Source organism: Leuresthes tenuis, unplaced genomic scaffold (genome assembly GCF_036924035.1).
Source record: "Leuresthes tenuis unplaced genomic scaffold, fLeuTen1.0.hap1 SCAF_16, whole genome shotgun sequence".
Taxonomy (NCBI): domain Eukaryota; kingdom Metazoa; phylum Chordata; class Actinopteri; order Atheriniformes; family Atherinopsidae; genus Leuresthes; species Leuresthes tenuis.
Window position 1 is genome coordinate 14,971,089 of NW_027325370.1, and position 19,965 is coordinate 14,991,053.

Genomic DNA, 19,965 nt, shown 5'->3' on the forward strand with positions numbered 1-19,965 from the left:
AAAGGAGGTACAGCCTGCAGATTCCAGATTCTCCCCTACATCCTCCTCATGCCATTTTCTTTTTTCCTCATTTTATGTGCACTCTTGAAATCCCTCATAGATGAAAATCAGTTACTGTCATGACTGACTGGGAAAGAGCTTCAGCAGACAATTCATTTTTCACCTCTAGCACCAACCTTGCCTCTGTGCTCTCCACTTTTTTTTCTCTTTCTCTCTCACACACACACATTTTCCTCCTTCTCCCCTGAAGACCTGACTGTTGACAAGCAATTTTAAGTGAGCCTAAATTTAAAACTCAGCTGTGTCTCGGGATGCCGACTGGCATCGCAAAAGTCCTGAGAAACGCTTCAGCGTAGGAGCCTGACGGGGACCCCACAAAAATGTGTTAGTGGAGTAATTGATGTGATGTGTGTTATCTTCCTCATTATCTCGCACAGTGTGGAGACTTTGGTGAGATGTCTGGGTGGTGTGCAGCCGTTCTCAATGTGTATGCCGGTGTGTTTGTTCAGTTCAGGCAGCTCTGACAACTCACTGAGGCTTTGCCTAGTGAGTCACACAGCCGGGATTGCCAGAGTGCAGATGGTGGTTCAGTTGGGTCGTGCTTGGTACTCAAGTGCCCTGGTATCAGTCTACTAATTCATTAAACTTTGAGAAACCTGTTGTGTTTATGAAAGGCAGTCCATTTGGTGAAAATCCCTTCAAAATGCGTGTACATCGGTGCAATTTTATGTGAACTAAATGCAATTAACAGTGCTTTCTTACATTATGTTGGTGCCATATATAGTCCCATAATTACATGATATATTGTCTGCATACACAATTATCCTACTTGATGTTTTCTGTTCACTGCTGAAATGATTCATTGTTAATCAGTTATTCCATCCACTGAATAATAATCTACAGCAATTTGAATAGGCTATTTTGTATTCAGCTAACTTTTTCTGGTTGCATCCACTCAAATGGGAACATTGGCAGCTTAATTTTGGAAATAACACTTCTTTAAAAATCCAATTGTTTGGGAATATGAACAATTTGAGACATCTCCTAAGGCTCTGGGAAATAGCTTTTTCACTATTTTCCTATTTTGTTGTTGAAAAACAATCATGGGATTTAACAGCAATGAAAATGACTGTTGGTAAGAATTGTTTTCTCTGTTTTTACTCAGTTTTGCCTTGAACAATACTCCCTTTTTTATTTCTCTGCTAAGTAAGGTTAAAACAAACTTCTTTTTCATACATTAAGTGTTTCTGAGGAAGTTGATAAAGCTGCAAAGGATTCGGGTTACCTGCTGAATGTTGTAGTCATTTGAAACTGCAGGTTTTACATGTTTTATTGTTCCCATGAACTTACAAGCCTTATGTCATCGTCTGCTGGGTGTTGACCAGGAGAGTAGCATGATGTCATTTGATGTATTGAGGAGAAATATTCTGATTTATTCGGCATCTGACTGCAAGGACCGAGAGAAGGGAATGTGTGTGTATTGTCTCACACGTTTCATCTTAAAACAAAATCAGATCCCTGTGTTCTCGATTCACATATGCTCTTATCAAAAGTCATGCAGTGTGGTTTGGAATGATTAGACCATAGAAGCCATGAATGACAGAACAGTGATGAAACTGATATCGCTGAAATGCACTCCTGTCCGATTAGCTCAACTTGATCCCTTCAGGGTTGACTTCAAATGTGTTAAGACTGAAAAGCCCAAAGTCAAAATTTGTCTTTTGTTACTACTCAGTATCTTGGGTTTTACCCGTGGGAAGTTGCAGAATTTCCCCAAAACTAACCTATTTCTCTCTCTTCCTCTTTTATCTCTTTCAGACAAACCGCCTCTCTTCGCTCTGACCCAGCCTCCCGATGGTAAGTCCTCGTTGGTTTCTCTCCGCTAACCTTGGTCTTCCGCTGTGTTTCTGGGGTTTGCCTGCGAATAATGACCAGAGATAGCGGATTTCTGCCTTTGAAGTGGGCAACCGTCTGTGCACTTTTTTGTCTCTACTCTGTTGGTATGGCAGGCACGTGGCCAGGTCTGCGCAGGGCTTTGATGTAAGAAGGATCTTTTGATGACTTGATTTGAACTGCACCACATAGCTTGTTGGGCTGATGTTCAGTATCTGCTACCACAGCAGCATTCATATCCTTCTGATAGGGTCTAATAGGATAATACACCTCCCTTTTTTCATGGGTATTCAATGTTACTTTAGCCTGCTGGGGGTTTGTAGCCCAGGAGTATGGAGCTGCACTGTTATCTCGCCTTGTTACCTTTATATACAATCCAATTCGTCAATTATTTTTTTTTAAAAAGCGACAGTTTATTTCAAGTTGGCAAGCTTTGGTGGAAAACACCTGTTTTTCTTGTATGTTTTATGGGTTTTTTTCTCCCCTTTTCTTACCCTGACAAATAGTCAGGGATGACGTCCCACTAGTTCTGAAGGTGTTGTATCACCCTGCATGTGTGCGGGCTACAAAGGCAGAGGTGTGGATGGAGGAAGCATGAAAAGAAAATGTTTCTAATGATCCCGGGTCCGACTGATAAAAGGGACAAAAGACCACAGTGTGTGCTCACTGAATCTGTTTCTGATAATTGTTCAATCACTCACTCCATAAGCCAGTTTGTTTGGAAAAACAATTTATGAAAGATGTCAGCTTAAAAAATGTATCATACGAGAGACTGTCGGGCCGCGACAATAGGCTGTTCACTGTCAATGTAAAATGGCTGATGCATTTGGCTTCAACAAATAATTCTATATGTTTGGAGCATTTTTTTTTTAGTTCTGCCTCACCTCAAAACCGGAATTTATTTTTTCCAGTTTATGCTACATCACAAGACACTGAAGATTCAATCTCAGTCAGCACAGTGTGCGGGATCTACTTGTTTTTGTTCTAATGACAGATGGAATCGTCTTTATAACTGATTATCTTACAGACAGGTCTGTGTGTGTTTGTTTCTGAAGAAAAATTGCCATGAAATGCGGCTCTCCACTTGGAAAGCAGAAGCAGTATTCAAGCAGTGAAGCAGTCCATTTCTGTCTGCCATTGAATTTTCCCCTACAAAAGAAATAAGGCCCAGTTTATCGATTGAGCCACTCATTTCCCATGTATTAAAGTTTTTGCTGGCTGAAGGGCACAGTTTGTTTCTGCACTAGTCAACCGTTTAAAAGCTGCTGCTAGCCCTTAATTACATTTCCAATAGTTCTGTAGGGTTTCCACCAGCAGTCTCTGCTGTTTTAATATGCCGGGCAAAACAAAAAGCAAAGTCTCCAATCAGTGGGGTAAGCCTGCCCTGTGGGATGCAGTTTCTCTGGGTCATTTAACGCTGAAGAGATTAGTGAGACAATTAGTGTTGGCCCAAATACGACAGTAGGCCACTTTTTGGAGACGTACGATTTCAGTAGTAGTGGAGTGGTGATTTAGAAGATGCTACCGACAAGCAGAGGGCTAATATAGCTCTGCCATTATTCAAATCTGCTCCAAAGAGCACAGGGCTTGTTCTACTGAACTTGTCCTCGGAGCCAAGGTCGCTGCGCTCCCCAGTACTTAATTACAGGAAATCACAGACAAGATACCAAGGACCCTGCATTTTTAAACAGCTTAGTTTGTCTCTGAAATGCCGATGATGACATGTCCTTATTAACGCGAGGAGATCTCCATGAAGTGAAGGAGTTTGTTCTGCAAATTAGAGTGAGAGAATCTTGGGACTTGCTGCAAAAAATGCAGGTTTGACACAACATGAGCAAAGTGTAAACTGCCTACACACTGCTGACAGAACCTCCCCGATGAATGGCCTATAATCACCCGTCAAAAAAAGTGACACAAGTTACAAAGCAGCTGTTAATTAGGCGCTTTCTTTGAAATGCTCAAAGAAGCAGTTGCTTGGCTCAGTCATTATTGCCTGTCGTCTCCTGATAATAAAACAGTTATTGCATATTTGGTCTGAGCTAGAAAGCTCATAGAATTTGCAGCTTGACGGATTAGTATTGGACTTTGGAAATGGGGGTTAACAAAGAGCAATGCTTAATGAATAAGATTTTGGCCAAAAGCTGTAAATGTCCAGACACACTCAAGAAAGAATTTAGGAATTAGGCCATTATAGACATCTGTTAAGTTAATGTTCAGCTCATGGTGTATTGGCCATTTCTGCCAAATATAGTTGTAACTGAACAGAATGGAGTCACCTCTTAAACTCAGTCTCAGGGTCCTTGTTCCAAAAGGAAAATCCTTTTCCAAAAGCAAAATCACAGAGAATGGCTCCCTGGAGGTATATACTTCATTTAAACCAACTGTAGTCTTGGGTGACTAAACAAAGAACCGATCGAGATTAAATATAGGCCAGAGACCCAAAGGAAAGGAAGAGTAATGGAAGAGCAGGGCCTCAGACAGTTCAGAAGTCTCTTGTGACTCCAGCCGTCTCCGGCACCACCTGCTTGGCAAAAGCCCATTCGCTGTGAACCTTTCAATTTCACATTTGTCACTGACACGTCTCTCCAGAGGATGCTCCTCACTGACAGTCAAAATAAACTCCTGGACTGAAATGTGATCTGATCTAAGACGGTGGAAAGCCTCTAAAAAATAGATAAAGTGCCAGTTGGCTCACTTACGCTTTGGAGAGCATAACGGACCTAACTTTTACTCATCTCTGAGAGAATGTAGAAGTGCGCAACATTCATTACCCTTCGGATTGGTGGAAAATATATTCACATAATGTGTATGTGAGTATGTAATTTATTCAGCCAAAGCCTTTCCCTGTGTTCTTGACAGTAAGCCTGACTCAGAGAGAGGCAGAATTAATTATGACTCCTCGGCCTATCTTAATTAAATCTTTTCACATCATAGATTTCACACAACAGAGGCAAAATATCTACCTCATCTTTTAGCGAGAGTGGGGGTTCTGGGTGAGAATGTCTTACATCAAGATATCAAAAAGTACGCTGTAAAGTTGCCTCTCCGTGGTCAGGATTTAATTGTTGCCAAGTCCAGTTTGAACAGAGGGGAGCTTGTTAGCCCGCTTTTGTAGCAGACAGCCTTGACTTAATCAACAGAAAGTTTGTTGCACTTTTAAAGTACACATTGCTTTCAAACTGCGTAGCTGAACTTTGTATCCTCAACTTTGCCTGTCTTGTTTCATGTCAGTGGACTCAGCACATGCTAGTTTGGGTGCAGAGCAACAGAGTATCACTGTTCAAAAAGGAAGGTGAAAAGATAAAGAATGAAAATGTTGTCATCCCCCACGTCTAACCGTGCATCACTGACAGTGTTCCCAACAAACCCCATTTATAAAGCATGGACAAAGGCAGGGTGATATCCACCACAGGTTTGTTGGGCAACCTTTATCAAGGCTCAAGTTTGGCATTTCGACATTTGCCGTCTCTATTGTGCTACATTGAAGACGACTTGAAGCTAGGAATGAAGTGAAAAGTGGGATTGATTTCTTATAGATTTTTATAAAGGTTAACTCTTTGCAACTACAGGAGTCCCCTGCTGGTCATTTGGAAGAATGTACGTTGAAGATCTATTTGCACTGGCTTTGCTTTTCAGACACGGAGGCTACGTCTATTATCTATACACAGTTACCACTTAGGCTTGCCTCGCCTCACTTCAACTCATCCAGTATTGATCTGCCAAGATATCTTCAAGGCAAATGTCCAAAGAGAGAAAAACAACATTAACCAGTAAGGAGAGAACTGTGTGGGTGAGAGCTGTAAAGTGCAGCACTGTCTGCTTTTGACACCTTGACAAAGTGTGATTGTTTATGTAGCTAACAATACAGGTTTTCTTTGATATGTCCCACAGCTGTAGAGAAAACCTGACCAATTGATAAATGCAGGTGATTCAGGGTGCTCAGGATTTCTAAGGACGTGTGGTTATTTGATTTGAATGCACAGGATACTGAGTTGTCTGTGGCTGTGATCTGGAAACTGTCAGACAGAATCCTTGTAAGCCATGTCTGATTTAGGGGTGTGATCTTTGATCAGGAAATTTGCAAATGACATATCAGCTTTGATCCTAAGTGCTTCAATAAGTGCAACTGGACATCTTCTTAGATCCTGAAGATGTTTCACTGCTGATCCGAAAGACTACTCCAGTTCTAAACTTGTTGTTGGGATCCTGACCAATATGTGACCCATACATTGGTCAGGTGGTTCAGTGACACATGTGACTGAAATGACCTGCCAGGTGTGAGCAGCCCCTCTACTGCTTATGAGCTGATAGTTTAGATTACCATAATCAAGATGACTGAGAATCTACACAAACATATCAGCTTTAACTGAGCTTGTCTTGCTTTAAGTAATGCATTAATTAATTGTGTTTTTTTTTAGTGCAACCTTCAACTCAAATGTCACTCACAAATATAACAGTAAATAAAAAGCTGTGACAGTTTATCTTTTTATGTTGCTTAGTTATTTAGAGGGAATTCATCCAAACTATGTGTGATTGAACTTCCTCGTTCTCACAAGAGTACAAGAGATTAGAATATGCAAATGGAAAATAAAATAATTTCCATTTTACTTGAAATGAAGTCAAAGGAATAGGATCAGCGGGATAAATAAAACCTGTTTGAGTATATAAATCCACTGGAGGCAATTATTAGTCTCTAGCTGCTTATTGGAGCCTTTATTACTTTGCATGGCGGCGCAGTTCTTTCTTACATAATGGAGGTCATTTGCATGGAGAACTGCCTAATGTCACTTTAAATGAGCTCTATGTGTTTTTTGCATGTTGATGGTGTGACTCTACAACAGCAGTGAAAGCTGTGTATTTACACAGTAGCAATTTATTTTAAACCAGGGCTGCTTCGTGGCTCCACTTTAAACTGTGATGGACAGGCACTAATTTAATTGTTGGGTGGCGATGTCTATGGAAATGTCGATGAAAATAACTCCACTGGCACGTGTAACCAATGCGATGAATTTCATTGTCAGGTTGTTAATTAGGCAAAAAATAAGTGGCGTGCCGTGTCAGCGTGCTTCTGAACAATATAGCACTGTGGTATCCTTTCATTAGCTGAGCCCCACAGTCGCTGTTTCCAAATCAAGAAGCGCAAGTCAAAGAATTGTTTTGCTCGGCACTGACAATATCTGCATGTTCACTCAGATACGGTCATGCCTTAGTTTTCTGCAGAGGTAACGGCTAATGCAAGAGTCAGACATCTGCAGTTCAGTGCTCTTTTGCTCCTCTTCTGCCAGGAATCATACACACATACACACATACACACTAGCTCTTACTCTGTCCGAAACATTACACCATTTGCTTCTTGTTTGTTTTTTTTTTTCACTTAGCCAGAAACATTGTTTACAGATTGTAGTTAAACCGCAGGATGTGTGTATCTGCATGGACACACATCCATTCCCGGCACGTACACACACACATTAAGCAAACCCCAGCATCTGATTTTACAGTTTGCATTAAATTTTATCAAAATGCATGCGTGTGCATGCATGTGTGTTTGCAAAGGGAATGTCGGTATGTGTGTGCTTTCTTTTCCTGTTGCGATGAGTTTGCATTAAGAAAACATTGTTACGTGTGTTCCCCTGAGACTCATAGACAAGAATGGCAGGAAATGATCCATTGTGAACATCCCAACCTTAACATGACCCTGACCTGCAGCCACATGCTGATACACACCAAGACATATGTGCATCTGTTAAAGGTTATGCAGGTTAAAGGTTAAAGTGTAGAGTGTGGGGACCTTAGCACCTCGTCCATATTCTGAAACGTCAGATAGAGATATTAGTTTGTTCGTTCCCAGTAACAGTAAATTAATTGGATGCTGTCATGGCAACCTCGCATGGATCTACTTGTGGAATAATCCATGGAATCATAGTAAACAGTCTATTCATATAATACTGCGTGTGTGGTTGCTCCATCTGTAGCGAGTAGGAAATCTCACCCACCCCGTTGACACACGCACACACGCATGCACACACATTCAGTGGGTAGTGTTAATGCCGACACTTGTCATGTTATCGTCATCCCTTTCGTTTGACTTCTGGACCTGGAAGCCTGACGTCAACCAGAATCTGTTTGTGTACGTGTGTTTTGGTGTGAATATACGTGTTTCGCTTCACTGGACACAATTACGACACACCGACACATGCCCCCAGCCGCATGTCAGTGACACCATTTACGCACTGCTAGCTTTATGTATTTATTTATTTATTTTTCATGACACAGAGCCACGCGCAACACACACACACACACCCTGCAGAAAGTTGTGCTTTGATTTGTGTGTATGTGTTTCTGTACAGGCTGCCCTCTCAAGGAACTTTAATAAGATTTATGACAACAGAAAGTGAGACAGAGCGCAAAAGATATTGAGACAAAGAGAGAAATAAAGAGAGAGAGAGACTGTAAGTCACTGTTATATCAATGCTTCTGTTCTGGCTTTTCTCTCAGTCTGCAGAAACACATAGATAGATAATATTTATCTAATGTAATAAGCTGGTACATTACGGTTTGACATAAACTCAGCCAGAGGCATGTTGGAAGGTAAGACATACTATTTTGTTTAGTCTCTTGTCAAAATAGGTTTAATGTAGAGCCCTGCAGGATTTATGCTCTTTAAGTATTAAGGCATGTAAGCTGCTTTGTTTGGATATTGCTTGAGTTGCCCTTTTTCCCACCATAGACAAGAATAAGAAAACATGACACACATGCCCTTCAATTTATAAAGACTATCTCATATATCAGTCAGTTATTTATTTCAAGACCTCCAAGCAAAACAGCTATGTAGGTTGTTTGTTTATACCATTAAATATGAATGGCGAGTGAGGAAATACAAATCAGAGGATTATTTCCACATTAGAGCAGACATCATTCTCAAGTGTTTCCTGCAAGAAGCCTCAAAATCCCCATAAGGAACAAGAAGGTGGGCAGCACTTTCAGTCATTTATTTAAAAAAAAAAAAAGAACAGAAAACACGTAGTCAAGACCAACATGTGGCAACTGCCTCTTCCTGATTGGGTTTAAGCAGTAACATCGGTATTTTCAGGGTTAGAAAATGATCATGGTTAGGATCTATATTTACGCTTCGCAATGGAATCGCTACCATCGAGGAGGACATTTTTACTAACCACATGCAGTTGCTCTCATGGCCAGTAGATATGCTGATCTGCATATGACGTTGTCGTGATTGGGGGAAGGACAGTCAAGTTTGTTCTGTTGTAAACTTTCTTCCCCGAGCTCTTTGTTTCACCCATATTGCCTTCATTTTTTTTTTACCTTATTGGTACACAATGTGTTCTCTGTATCAGTGAGCAGTGTTCAATGATAGTACTCAAGAAATGATGACTCTAATGAGAATTTTGTTTGTTTTGGGGTAGTGGTAGTCCAGGTCTCAAACCAATTTGAGCTGAAGACCCAAGCACGGATCATTTTGATATATGTGGATATGTAATAATGTGTCTGTCTGGCTGTTTGTCAAGAGTTGAGTGATATTTTGTGCATTGCAAACAACATCAAGAGAATTAATTTTCCCCAAAGCCCGCTTTGTTTGTTTACCTTCTGTCCATTTAACTCATCATTACTCCAGTTTTTGCCATACACCTCGGGGACTGTGTGCACAAAAGAGAACAAATAGAAAGAGTGTTTAGTATTCCTTCAACCTCACACGTCCACCTGCTTTCTCATTTCCATAATGATAGAGAGAGAGAGAGAGGGAAGCAGAGAAATAGAAATAGAATGAAGAATTGAGGGTAATTTGAGCAATTTAGCTGTTGTATTTATTTTTTTGAGAGAAAAAAGGTGGATGCTATTTTGTACTTTTACTGATTGCACACAGAGTTTGGGTTTGTGAGCATCAGCTCTGTAATTTGGTTATTTGAACAAGCTTTAGGGTATGGAACTGTAAAGTTTCAGCCATCAAACATTGTGTTGAGCACAAAAACAGAATGTACTATGAAAAATGTCAAAGGTTTCCTATAAAAAGCCTTGTACAGACTGGTCTGTGCCTTTGTCTCAGCTCAGCACTCAGTAGCTTGTTTTTTCGCTGGAGTTTCATGAACTCCAGCACACTGTGTAACTCCATAATTAGGGGTTGGTGTCACTGAAGGCAAACACTGTGTGAGTTTGAGGGTATTGTGTGTGCACTGTGTGAACTGTTCAGACGTATGACCCTGATTTATTTACTAAAAAAGTGATTGTTTAGTCCAACACTTTTCAAGGTCTGTGTTAGAGGTTGCAAAAAAAAAATGCAACATGTAATTTTTGCCTCAACATTATTTTTCCATTTCACTGCAAAACAAATGGAACACTTAAGGGAGGAGATTTAAAGCTGTTTAAAGATGCATTTAATTAATTTTACATATTAAGATCAGTTTATTTGTAATTTGCACTTTACAGCTTGCGAGAGCTGTAATAAAGCGACACTATTGGTTAGTGTACTGGAAATGTAGGATTCAGCACACTTGGAGCTTGAACCATGTAGAGAATTAACATTGGATATCTCCAAAATTGTGATTGTTCTCTCTGTCACTCCATTATCCGTAAACCCCACAATTTCATGGCAGTGCAACAAAACAAATTACTTGAGCCAAATGACACAAGTATAAGCACACATAAAAGCACAGCTCTGTGAGGCTTTTTACATTTGTCTTTTTGATTTATGGTTCATTAAGTCATATATCAAATAACCACAAAGCATTCATATTAATGGGAATCACACACATTAATGAAATCAACATGTGGAATGCCACTGCAAGTGAGCTCACGTCTCACGCTCACACTTGTAGGACACAATGCTTCCAGTCAGAGTCCCTCCACATGTGATATGTATTAGCTGTGACATTTCTCACTAGTGTCAGACAAGTCTTATCTCCCACAGCTGTCTTGTGTCACTACACAGCAAGACACTCTTCCTACAGTAATTAATCAGTTATTCCAGGCACCAGAAATCTGAGTAGAAAAGTTTAAAAAGTTAAATAAAAGTTTCATTTTAGTACCTTTTCTGTAATGTTTCATGATTAAGTAACAGATTGATCCAGGCCACTCTCTCATGATCTTTGAGCTTCAGATTCGAGGACACAGTCCTATCCTCCAGTCTCAGTTGCAGTGATAGCTGGTGCTGGAGGGAACTGTTTTTGGGTAATGCGCTAGTCAACCCCATTCTATCTCTCAAACACCTTTAGGGGTTTTCTTGAAATTTGGCACAAACTGCCATCTCAGTATAAACAGATTAGAATCTAGTGGTCAAAGGTAGATTCTGAACAAAAGAAACATGTGACCCAAACTTAAGAAATCAAACGAGGGTAACGACAAAGAGTTTATTTGGATAGAATGAGGTTAAAGATCAAATGAAGACAAACATTTATGTAAACTACAGCTTTTTCAGTTGGTAGATGTGAGAAAGGCTGTAAATGTAGTTTAATTCAGTTTTATTCTGTGTTAAACCTTTTATTGTAGTGGCAAAATAAAAAATTTAAAAAAGCCAAATAAACTGGCAGCAACTTTTAGCTTTGTTCTTGTCTGCAGTAAATTTTACACAATACATATGCATGGGCTCTTGTGAATAGTAAGTATGTGTGTCTAATTCATTCCATTAGTCGTGGATTGAGCTCACGCATGGCAGTGAGATGGATGAAACGGAGGCATAACTAAGCGCTTCTGCCGCTGTGGCAGAGCTGACAAACTGCAGCTCCGGCTCACAGATTCTCTGACAGATTATAATAATAGAAGAGAGGGAAGACCCAGTGGTTAGATTGTCAGTAATATGAAAAGACTATCCTCAACATTGGGCCCAGGACTTTGACAAGACAACAGGGGTTCACAGGATTCCAATATGTTTACCTATGAATGTTTTTTACTACATATTTCTTTTTGACTTCTTTAGCGCTCTAGAAAAACGAAACAGTCAACAGCAATCGCTGCACTAGAGAGATGGTCTGAAGTTGTAACTTTGCATACTGTTGAAAAAAAAATTCAGCATCGCTCTTGTAAAAAGCTTAAAATCAATGAGCCAAACAAGAAGACTAAGAATGTGCTTATACTTTAATGAAGGTATATATCTGGGTTGCTGTCAGCGTCCACAGGCAAGTATTTTTCAATGCCTTTGGACAGACATGCTGTCTTCCAAAAAGCTACAGGCTACAGAGACACTACATGAGCAGGGAAGGGCCAACAACAACCAATTTCACAACAAAACGGATGAATTGCCGAAGACAATGAATAGTAAAGAAGCACAAGTGCAAAGCACATACAACAGCTACACTGGACAGTCACCTTTTTTCAATATTTAGTTTCACTAATTAACAAAGCAGATCTCTGGCCACTTTTATTTTTCTTCTTGCCAAAGCTGAGTAAAGCTAAAGGACCAACAACAGCACCAACACACAACCAAGAGCAGCCCATATCGCAGATTGTTCCCCATATTTTTGAGACTGGCCCCAAGTTGCAGCAGGACGCTATAACATGTAGATGTGCGTTTAAGAAGACCCAACACAGAGGTTGCAGAAGTATGTTTAAAATAAAAACAGAAATGTAGAGGCGAAAAAACAGAGCAAGATGAAGTAAAAAAGAAGGAAAAGACAGCAATAAGGTAAAAAAAACAAACAAAAAAATGGCAAGAAGACTACTGTGTGGGAGGGTGGAAACAGAAAAAAATACCAGAAAAGAAGGAAAGGAATTAGTCTAGGAGAGTGGGAGCATAGCAGGTTAAGGAAACGCTTAAATACAAGCACTTTCAACATTCTCCATGGTGAGAATATTAAGTTATCATTATTCAGAAACTGACCTGAACTGAAATTTGCCTTAGATTTATCTCCACCCTCCTTCTTCTTTTTTGCCCTTCCCGTTTTACCAGAAATCCCTTCCCCTTAGGGCATAGGGACTGTCAGCCTGGGGGGAGGACTAAGCACCTTTAGTGCGAGCGAGAATGTGCGTTTGTCAGAAGTAGATAAAGAAATTTAATTAAAACAGGTTTTCCAGTTGGTGCTCACATAGACTAGTGTCCCCTGCACTGTTTTGAGGGGTCCCCGACAGCAGTGCTTCATCAGTAGCTCAGCTGTCAACTTTTCTACCATATCAGAGACCATAATCATTGATGGGTGACTTTTAATAAAGGGTGAAAATCAGCTTGATTAAGCAAAGCATTGCATGGCTCATTGTAAAACATGCTCAGCTGAATTTAAATGCAGCATGTGGTCAATGCATTCATGTCTACAAGGGGTGGGGATTAATCCAAGCACTCACAGCCATGCAACCCTCATCAATCCCCTGAGAGGCCATACATTTCCTCTTGCTCAAAATGAGACTTTATGTGCAAGCAGAAGCACCAAAGGGAGAGGAAAAAAGAATGTGCAATTACCTTAGTGTCATGCTGGGTTCATCTGATGCCATACTACAATTCAGTCACATTCCCAACCCCCAACTACTTCCATTAGACTGTAGCTCAGAGGAGCAGGGTCTGGTTTAGGCTTCATTAAGTCATATCATTGAGTTCTCATATATGTAATATATATATATATATATATATATATATAATATGGCATATTCTTTCTCCTTGTCTGTCACCGTGTGGAGTCGCTCAAAACTAGAGCTGTTTGCAGGACAGTCAGGTTCAGTGGTCCTGTTCGGCTGCACAGGTCAGGAGCTGCTACAACAAGGCAGGGCAGTGACAGGGGCAGATGGCAACCAGTGCACACACATACATACACACACACACCTTCTGTTCCTGGAGCAATGTTAGATTGGTCACAGTAGTCCTGCAAAAAATCAGATACGGCATCGAATATAGGAAACGGCAAGCTTTAGAGACTGACAACTCACACACATCCTCTCATATAAACAATTATACACACACTGTCATTAATATGCATCAGCACACCCTGTTGCCAGTGCAGGTAAACAAACAGGGATTGACGTTTGTCAAAGGATGCGTCACAAAGCCAATTTAAGTATGAGATGATAACTAGTCTTTACCTGCTGCTCACTAACCAAATACATTTTCTGTGCAAACTCAAACCAGCTTAGTTTAGATTTGTTCTTGCTGTACATTGGCACACATTGAGTCAACAATAGAAGGTAGTGAATAATGTCTCAATCCTGGCCTGTTCACTGGAGGGTACTCTGAAAGATCTTACTTAGTCTCTGTGAAGTTAAATGATGCAAACAGACATACATATTTAACTCTCCAAGATGCTGCTTTGAGAAACTTTAAATTTTTAAAAGTCACTGTGCACAACATTTTCCTTTAAATTGACTCTTTCCTTGCTCCTGTCTGCAGTTGGTGGATTTTTACATGGTAAATAATTCAGTCTGTATCTTATCATAAAAGGTTTTTCATCTGTTGTTCTGAACACAGGGGAGATGTCTGCTGTCATGCGGGAAATTATGTGATTTACATACCGCAAAACTGAGGGAGAACCGAGCAGCTCATACTTAACTCCAGCATTAGGTTCTTGAATGAACACTGGAACTCACTAGAAAAAAAATTGAATCTAAAGAGCTTCATTAATCCTTCAGTTTTAAAGCTGCTTTTCCTAATTCTGACAAAGTATGCACTCAAGCATGTGTTTGCTACAGCATAATTATCATATTTTGTCTTAAACCAAATATCAGCTGCAACTGGAAGTGGTGCTGATGTGATCAGGGATGTAGCAGACTGCTAACCTTCTACACAGGTAAGGAAAATTCTCTGTAGGTTTTACCCATTTTTGCAGTAAATATCTCAGCTCCTATTAGTAAATGACCTGATTTGCTTAAAAAAAAACTGAGCTACTTGATTACTTAGTAATATAGGTTTTGAGAAATTCAAACTGCCATAAATGCTGTATTCATAAGCCTGCCCATTTCTATCACAGAACACATTATGTTAATGGACAAAACCAAGCCATGTTCTGTCAAATAGCTGCTGCTTTTAGAGGGAGTGTTCAGGTTCATCAAGTTTTAATGAGCCAGGAGAGAAATCAGCAGAGACACTGCACTCTTCTCTTTATCCCAGCACACTCTTCTTAACTCTGTGCAGCACATAGGTACAGCAGAACTGTCAGTTGTTTAATTTTTCAACAGCCCTCTTTTATGTAAGAGATGGCTTTCAGTGCAGATTAAACAGCTAAATTTACATGTAAACCCCCCAAAACTGGATTATCACTGCAATATCTTTTTCTTTCTTTCAAAAAGTGGAAACTGTGCCAATGAAATATCAAATCTCAGTTAATGGTTTTATTTTCTCTTGCCCCTTTCTCTGTCTTGAATTGTGTATTCGCTGATATTTCTCTGGAGATATTTCATGAAAAACTAGTAAATCCTTCCAAATGAACTCGGCAATCCTAATTGCCTAAATTTATCCTAATTAAAATATATTAGGTTAAAAAAACCCTGAAATTATTTTTTAGTCGTAAGTTATTGTGAACCTAAGTCTTTTGTTGGCTGTTTATGTACAACTACTTCCATTAGACTGTAGCTCAGAGGAGCAGGGTCTGGTTTAGGCTTCATTAAGTCATATCATTGAGTTCTCATATATGTAATATATATATATATATATATGTATATATATATATATATATATATATATATATAATATGGCATATTCTTTCTCCTTGTCTGTCACCGTGTGGAGTCGCTCAAAACTAGAGCTGTTTGCAGGACAGTCAGGTTCAGTGTTTATGTACATTGCCACCATGCATCTGGTCACCAAAATTGACTTAACCAGTTTTCATTAAATTGTTTTTGCTATAAATGTACTGTTGATTACTATTTGGAAATTAAATACAATGTATGAAGTATAATACAACTTTTACTGTAGATAGTCACATTCATGATGGCTTTTATTTAGTGTTTTAGCTCTGAGTTCCTTCATATGTAAAATTCTGTACCAACTGATTGCTTGGTAAAGCATTATCAGGCTAACTGAATATTAGTAAAGAGGGGGACACTCAGTCACTTCATCTGTGTCTTGAGACACATATAATGAGCCCACTTCTGCAGTCTGAACAGATTCCACCGTTAGCACAAACATGGTCACAAAGATTAGTTATCTCAAATATTTTATTTTCCTCTGTTTTGCTGTTCATCACAAGTTTAGGCACAGTGGTGATTAGAAAAAGCAGTACAATTTTATACCAATACATCACCAGTATCCAGCAGTAGAACTATGTTTCACCACAGTGCTCATAATTGTGTCTTACATAAGGCAGCGACTGACGGTGAAAGGGATTCTCATCTTTAGCAGCTCATGAGGAGCAAATTTTATTCAAGCAATTATGGACACATGTAAAAATAGAGAAAAATTAAAAGAGATGAAAAATGTCAAAATTCACACGGCTCACATTTTATTAAATGAACACTCACTTTAACTGTGACTTAGTTTGGGTACCAATTTCTGCATGTTGTAAATGTTTGAAGCTTATCGTGCTTCTGATTGATTTTTAGCTTGACCAGCTGCAGCTGGTGATGGCCGACCCCCCCGATTTAATTTCATTGATTTTTTTTTTTAATCCCTAAAAACATACAAAGGGCTGAGAAATCCCAATTTTCTCCATTGTCTTTTAATGCACCATTCATACAGAGCCAAAGACACTTACCAACAAGCAATGTTTATTGCGCTGGGTCAGCATTTATCTAATTTTTCTCTGTATTTATTATATGATGCATAATTTTTTCATTTCTAAAAATACAAATGTACCACTTCATTTTAAGTTCAAGTTTTTTTTTTGGGTTTGATAGAAATCTGTGTCCTGAGACAAAAAGGCTCGGGACTGTTAATCTAATGCACTCAGCTTGATATATTGTTAGTCCATTCTTTTTTTTCTTTTGTTGGATTTTGAACAAATGCTTCCAGGAACTTGGAACTCTGACACTTGGAGTTAATTAAAACAACAGTTACAAAAATGACTTTGTATGTAGCTGATTATAGTCCTTACAAAAACCAAACAAAAGAGGAACTGGGTCAGATCATTAAAAAAAATCAGAAATCAGCTACAGAGATTGCAATCAGTGCATCACTATATTTGACTCGTCCTTATTTAAAAAAAGTCGACACACATTACATATATTGCGCATGTTAAAAAGCCAATATTTGATGAAAATATGTAACTGTTTAAATTCTAGCTTGCATTAGCATTGCTATCGGTGCTGACAACATGCCCTCCTCATACATCCTGATAATCGGTTGGTTGTTGCTACGCCCACACCATAAAGGCCAAGATGACAGCCATTGAGCTGGTAGGTGTGCAGCATTACACGCTCAACATTTCGATTATCAGGACAACACCTGGGCACTCAGACTCCCTACTTTTTATACCTATCTGTGTGAGTGCACTTACGCACTAAAAATAACATTTTGGACAAAAGCTACAGGCAGCTGATGAACACATTTCTGTTTATATCAGCTCATAATTCTTAGTAGCTTAAAGCTTTTTTTTTTTACCTTATTAAGTTATTATTAGACAAGTGGAGTTCAACATTATTTTCTATTGTAAAACACGCTATGGGTGAAGTTATTACCATTGCTTCAAAAATGTAAAACTTCTTTTCTTACAAGTCTCACCAGGTCTTTCTTGCCTGGCCATCACAAAACCTTTTTACACATGGCTTCCTCATTTGTGATTTTTCACCTTGACAAGTGACCATCTGCTGATAAAGACTTGTGAAATGCATTTCAAGTCTACAGGAAAAGACAGCAAGTCAACTTTAAGTTACAGATCTTTCTTTTCGATGAACTTTCAAGCCCCAGTCCATCTTGTCGGTTTCCTTTTCTTCTTTACTTAAAAAGACTTAGATAATTGCTTCAGTCTGAATGTCATTTCACACCACCGCTGAAATGCATTTAGCTCTCTGATGCATATCGACACATTTTACCATTTCTGTCAGACGGAGCTTCTTTACTGCACATTTCTTTCAAACACTCATCAGAACATCACAGCTTTCATTTCCTTCATTAATACTAATAGGAGTTATTCTAATAGAAGATAGTAAATACAAATATGTGCATAGAGGGGTTTTTAATGAGTCCAGATTGTTATATTTGCCAGATGGAGGTAACATATGCAACACATGCTCCAGCATGAAGATTTGTCATTAGACTTCCAGTTTTCAAATGTCCAGCTTGCAAGAAATTTGCCTTTGACAAGTGCCAAGTGACAAGGTGGTACGTCAAGTCATATCTTCAGACATTCCTCCTGGAGATATTTTATTAACTTAACCACAGCTGCACCATAAGCACAAACAGTATTAACTGCAATGGGACCACATGTCAGTCACACTACAGTACCATTGACCGTGATCAAAAAGCAAGGATCACTCTTTCTCTGCTCCTTACCTCGATTAAATCATGCAAAGAAACCGAGACAGGCTTTTCATCCGCTCTTACAGTTTGAACATCTTCTATGTGGTAGAGAGTGCACAGATTTACAAGAATGAGTTCCCAAATAGATATGCAAATTTTGGGGGTAAAACAAGACAAGAATCAGAGTTCAACGTAATTTGATTACACCATTCACTCTTTATGATAAAAGATTAATTCTCCTGATGCTGTTTATCATCTAATTTATTCAGATGCGTGTCTTGTATTATTAAAGTTCAATATAATTTGGTGAAGAAACTCCACCTGTGGACAGTAAACCACATCAACAAATGTATCACAAATACACTTGTACACTTGTAAATTTAATTAGGCTCGTCCTTTTTTTTTTTGTATTTCTGCCAGCAGCAGTTCCGTAGAGCTCAGTGGGAGGGTGCAGCCTGAATTGAGTTGAAATAGTACCTGTAAGAAATCAAAGCTTCCTGCACACAGGACAAAAATAGTCAGTGCTTTGGAAATGGAACTTTGTGCCCACAAATACCATCAAAGGCTTTTCATCATTCCCTTGCTTTATGTAATTTTGTTTTGGGGGAAATTTTTGAAGTATTTACCTTTTCTTAGCCACTTCAAGTGTAAGTGCTCAATGTGCCAAAAAGGGATCTTGGTATCTGAGACCCACGGTTTTGTCAATGCTGTGCCAGAACTTTGAGCTTTTTGTAGCTTATAAACCTCTCTGTTGTTCATGGTGGGATAAAGACTTAGGGATAGTTGAGGATTATGAACGATTGCTCCTGCGTTGCATAAGCTGATATAGAGTCCCCCAGGTTTTACATTTGTTTGGGTGTTGCTTAGGCCATATGGTGCTGCCTGAGGCCCAACAGGGGATCATTGCTGAGCAGGAAGGGTTGTGTTATTAGAACCGCAGGTAAAAAGTAGTATGTCCTCCTCAGGTTCAATTTTATCTTCCTCTGCTCCATGGAGTTGAGGATTAATGTGCGAGTTTGCCTGTGCCAGGTATGAAGTTTGCTGTTCCATGTCTCAAGCCCAGAATTCTCCTGTTCACACTAAACTCGCTATCAGGCGCTTGTGAGGAAAAAACGTGGTATAAATCAGGTTTGATAAAGCTATTTTTAGACTGACTCCTGTGAAATGTATCAGCTACTGAAGCCTGGCTAAAGAGAGAGAGTTGGTATAAAGATTAATAATGAAATACAGAAGTGTGAGGGAGAAAATGGAGACAGGTAGGCGAGTGCACAGGTGGACTTTGTATGTGTGTATTTGAGTGTGTATGCAGGGGAAAGTGGAGGTAGGTACGGCCTGTTCTTGTACTTTGGGTGATAATAACTCAGTCCAACACATTTTCTCAGTACTGACACTTGGTTGGCCCAGGTTATTAGATGATCATCCCTTCTAGGCACGAGTATTTTGAGTCTCTTTGGTTTGAGATCAGTGATAATCTCCAAGTCATTGTCTCCATATTTCAAGTTGGAATGCTAAAGTGGATCTATTTGATTTTGTCTTCTGTTTATCCCTGCTTTGTGCTAAACTAACTTAAATGTTGCATTTTGCACATTTTTAGTTGGCTCTCTTTTGATGGGGCTATAAAATGCCACATCTCACTAAATCAAACTAGAAATTTGCAAAAGAATCAATCAATTCTTTGTATTTCCTGGTAATTGCGCTTGTGTAAAGCTGTGTGATTCAAAAAGAAAAAAAACGAGGGAGCTCAGTAAAAAAAA

The 19,965-nt window shown here is 39.3% G+C and overlaps 1 protein-coding gene across 5 annotated transcripts in view; it reads left to right on the plus strand.

Moving 5' to 3' along the window:
• agrn (agrin) overlaps positions 1-19,965 on the plus strand; it is a 239,818-nt gene that overhangs the window by 96,955 nt on the left and 122,898 nt on the right. For all 5 annotated transcript variants that reach the window (XM_072366885.1, XM_072366887.1, XM_072366886.1 and 2 more), the window contains one exon: positions 1,819-1,857. In XM_072366885.1, coding sequence (XP_072222986.1) covers positions 1,819-1,857 — 39 coding nt within the window. The remainder of the gene's footprint in view (positions 1-1,818; positions 1,858-19,965) is intronic.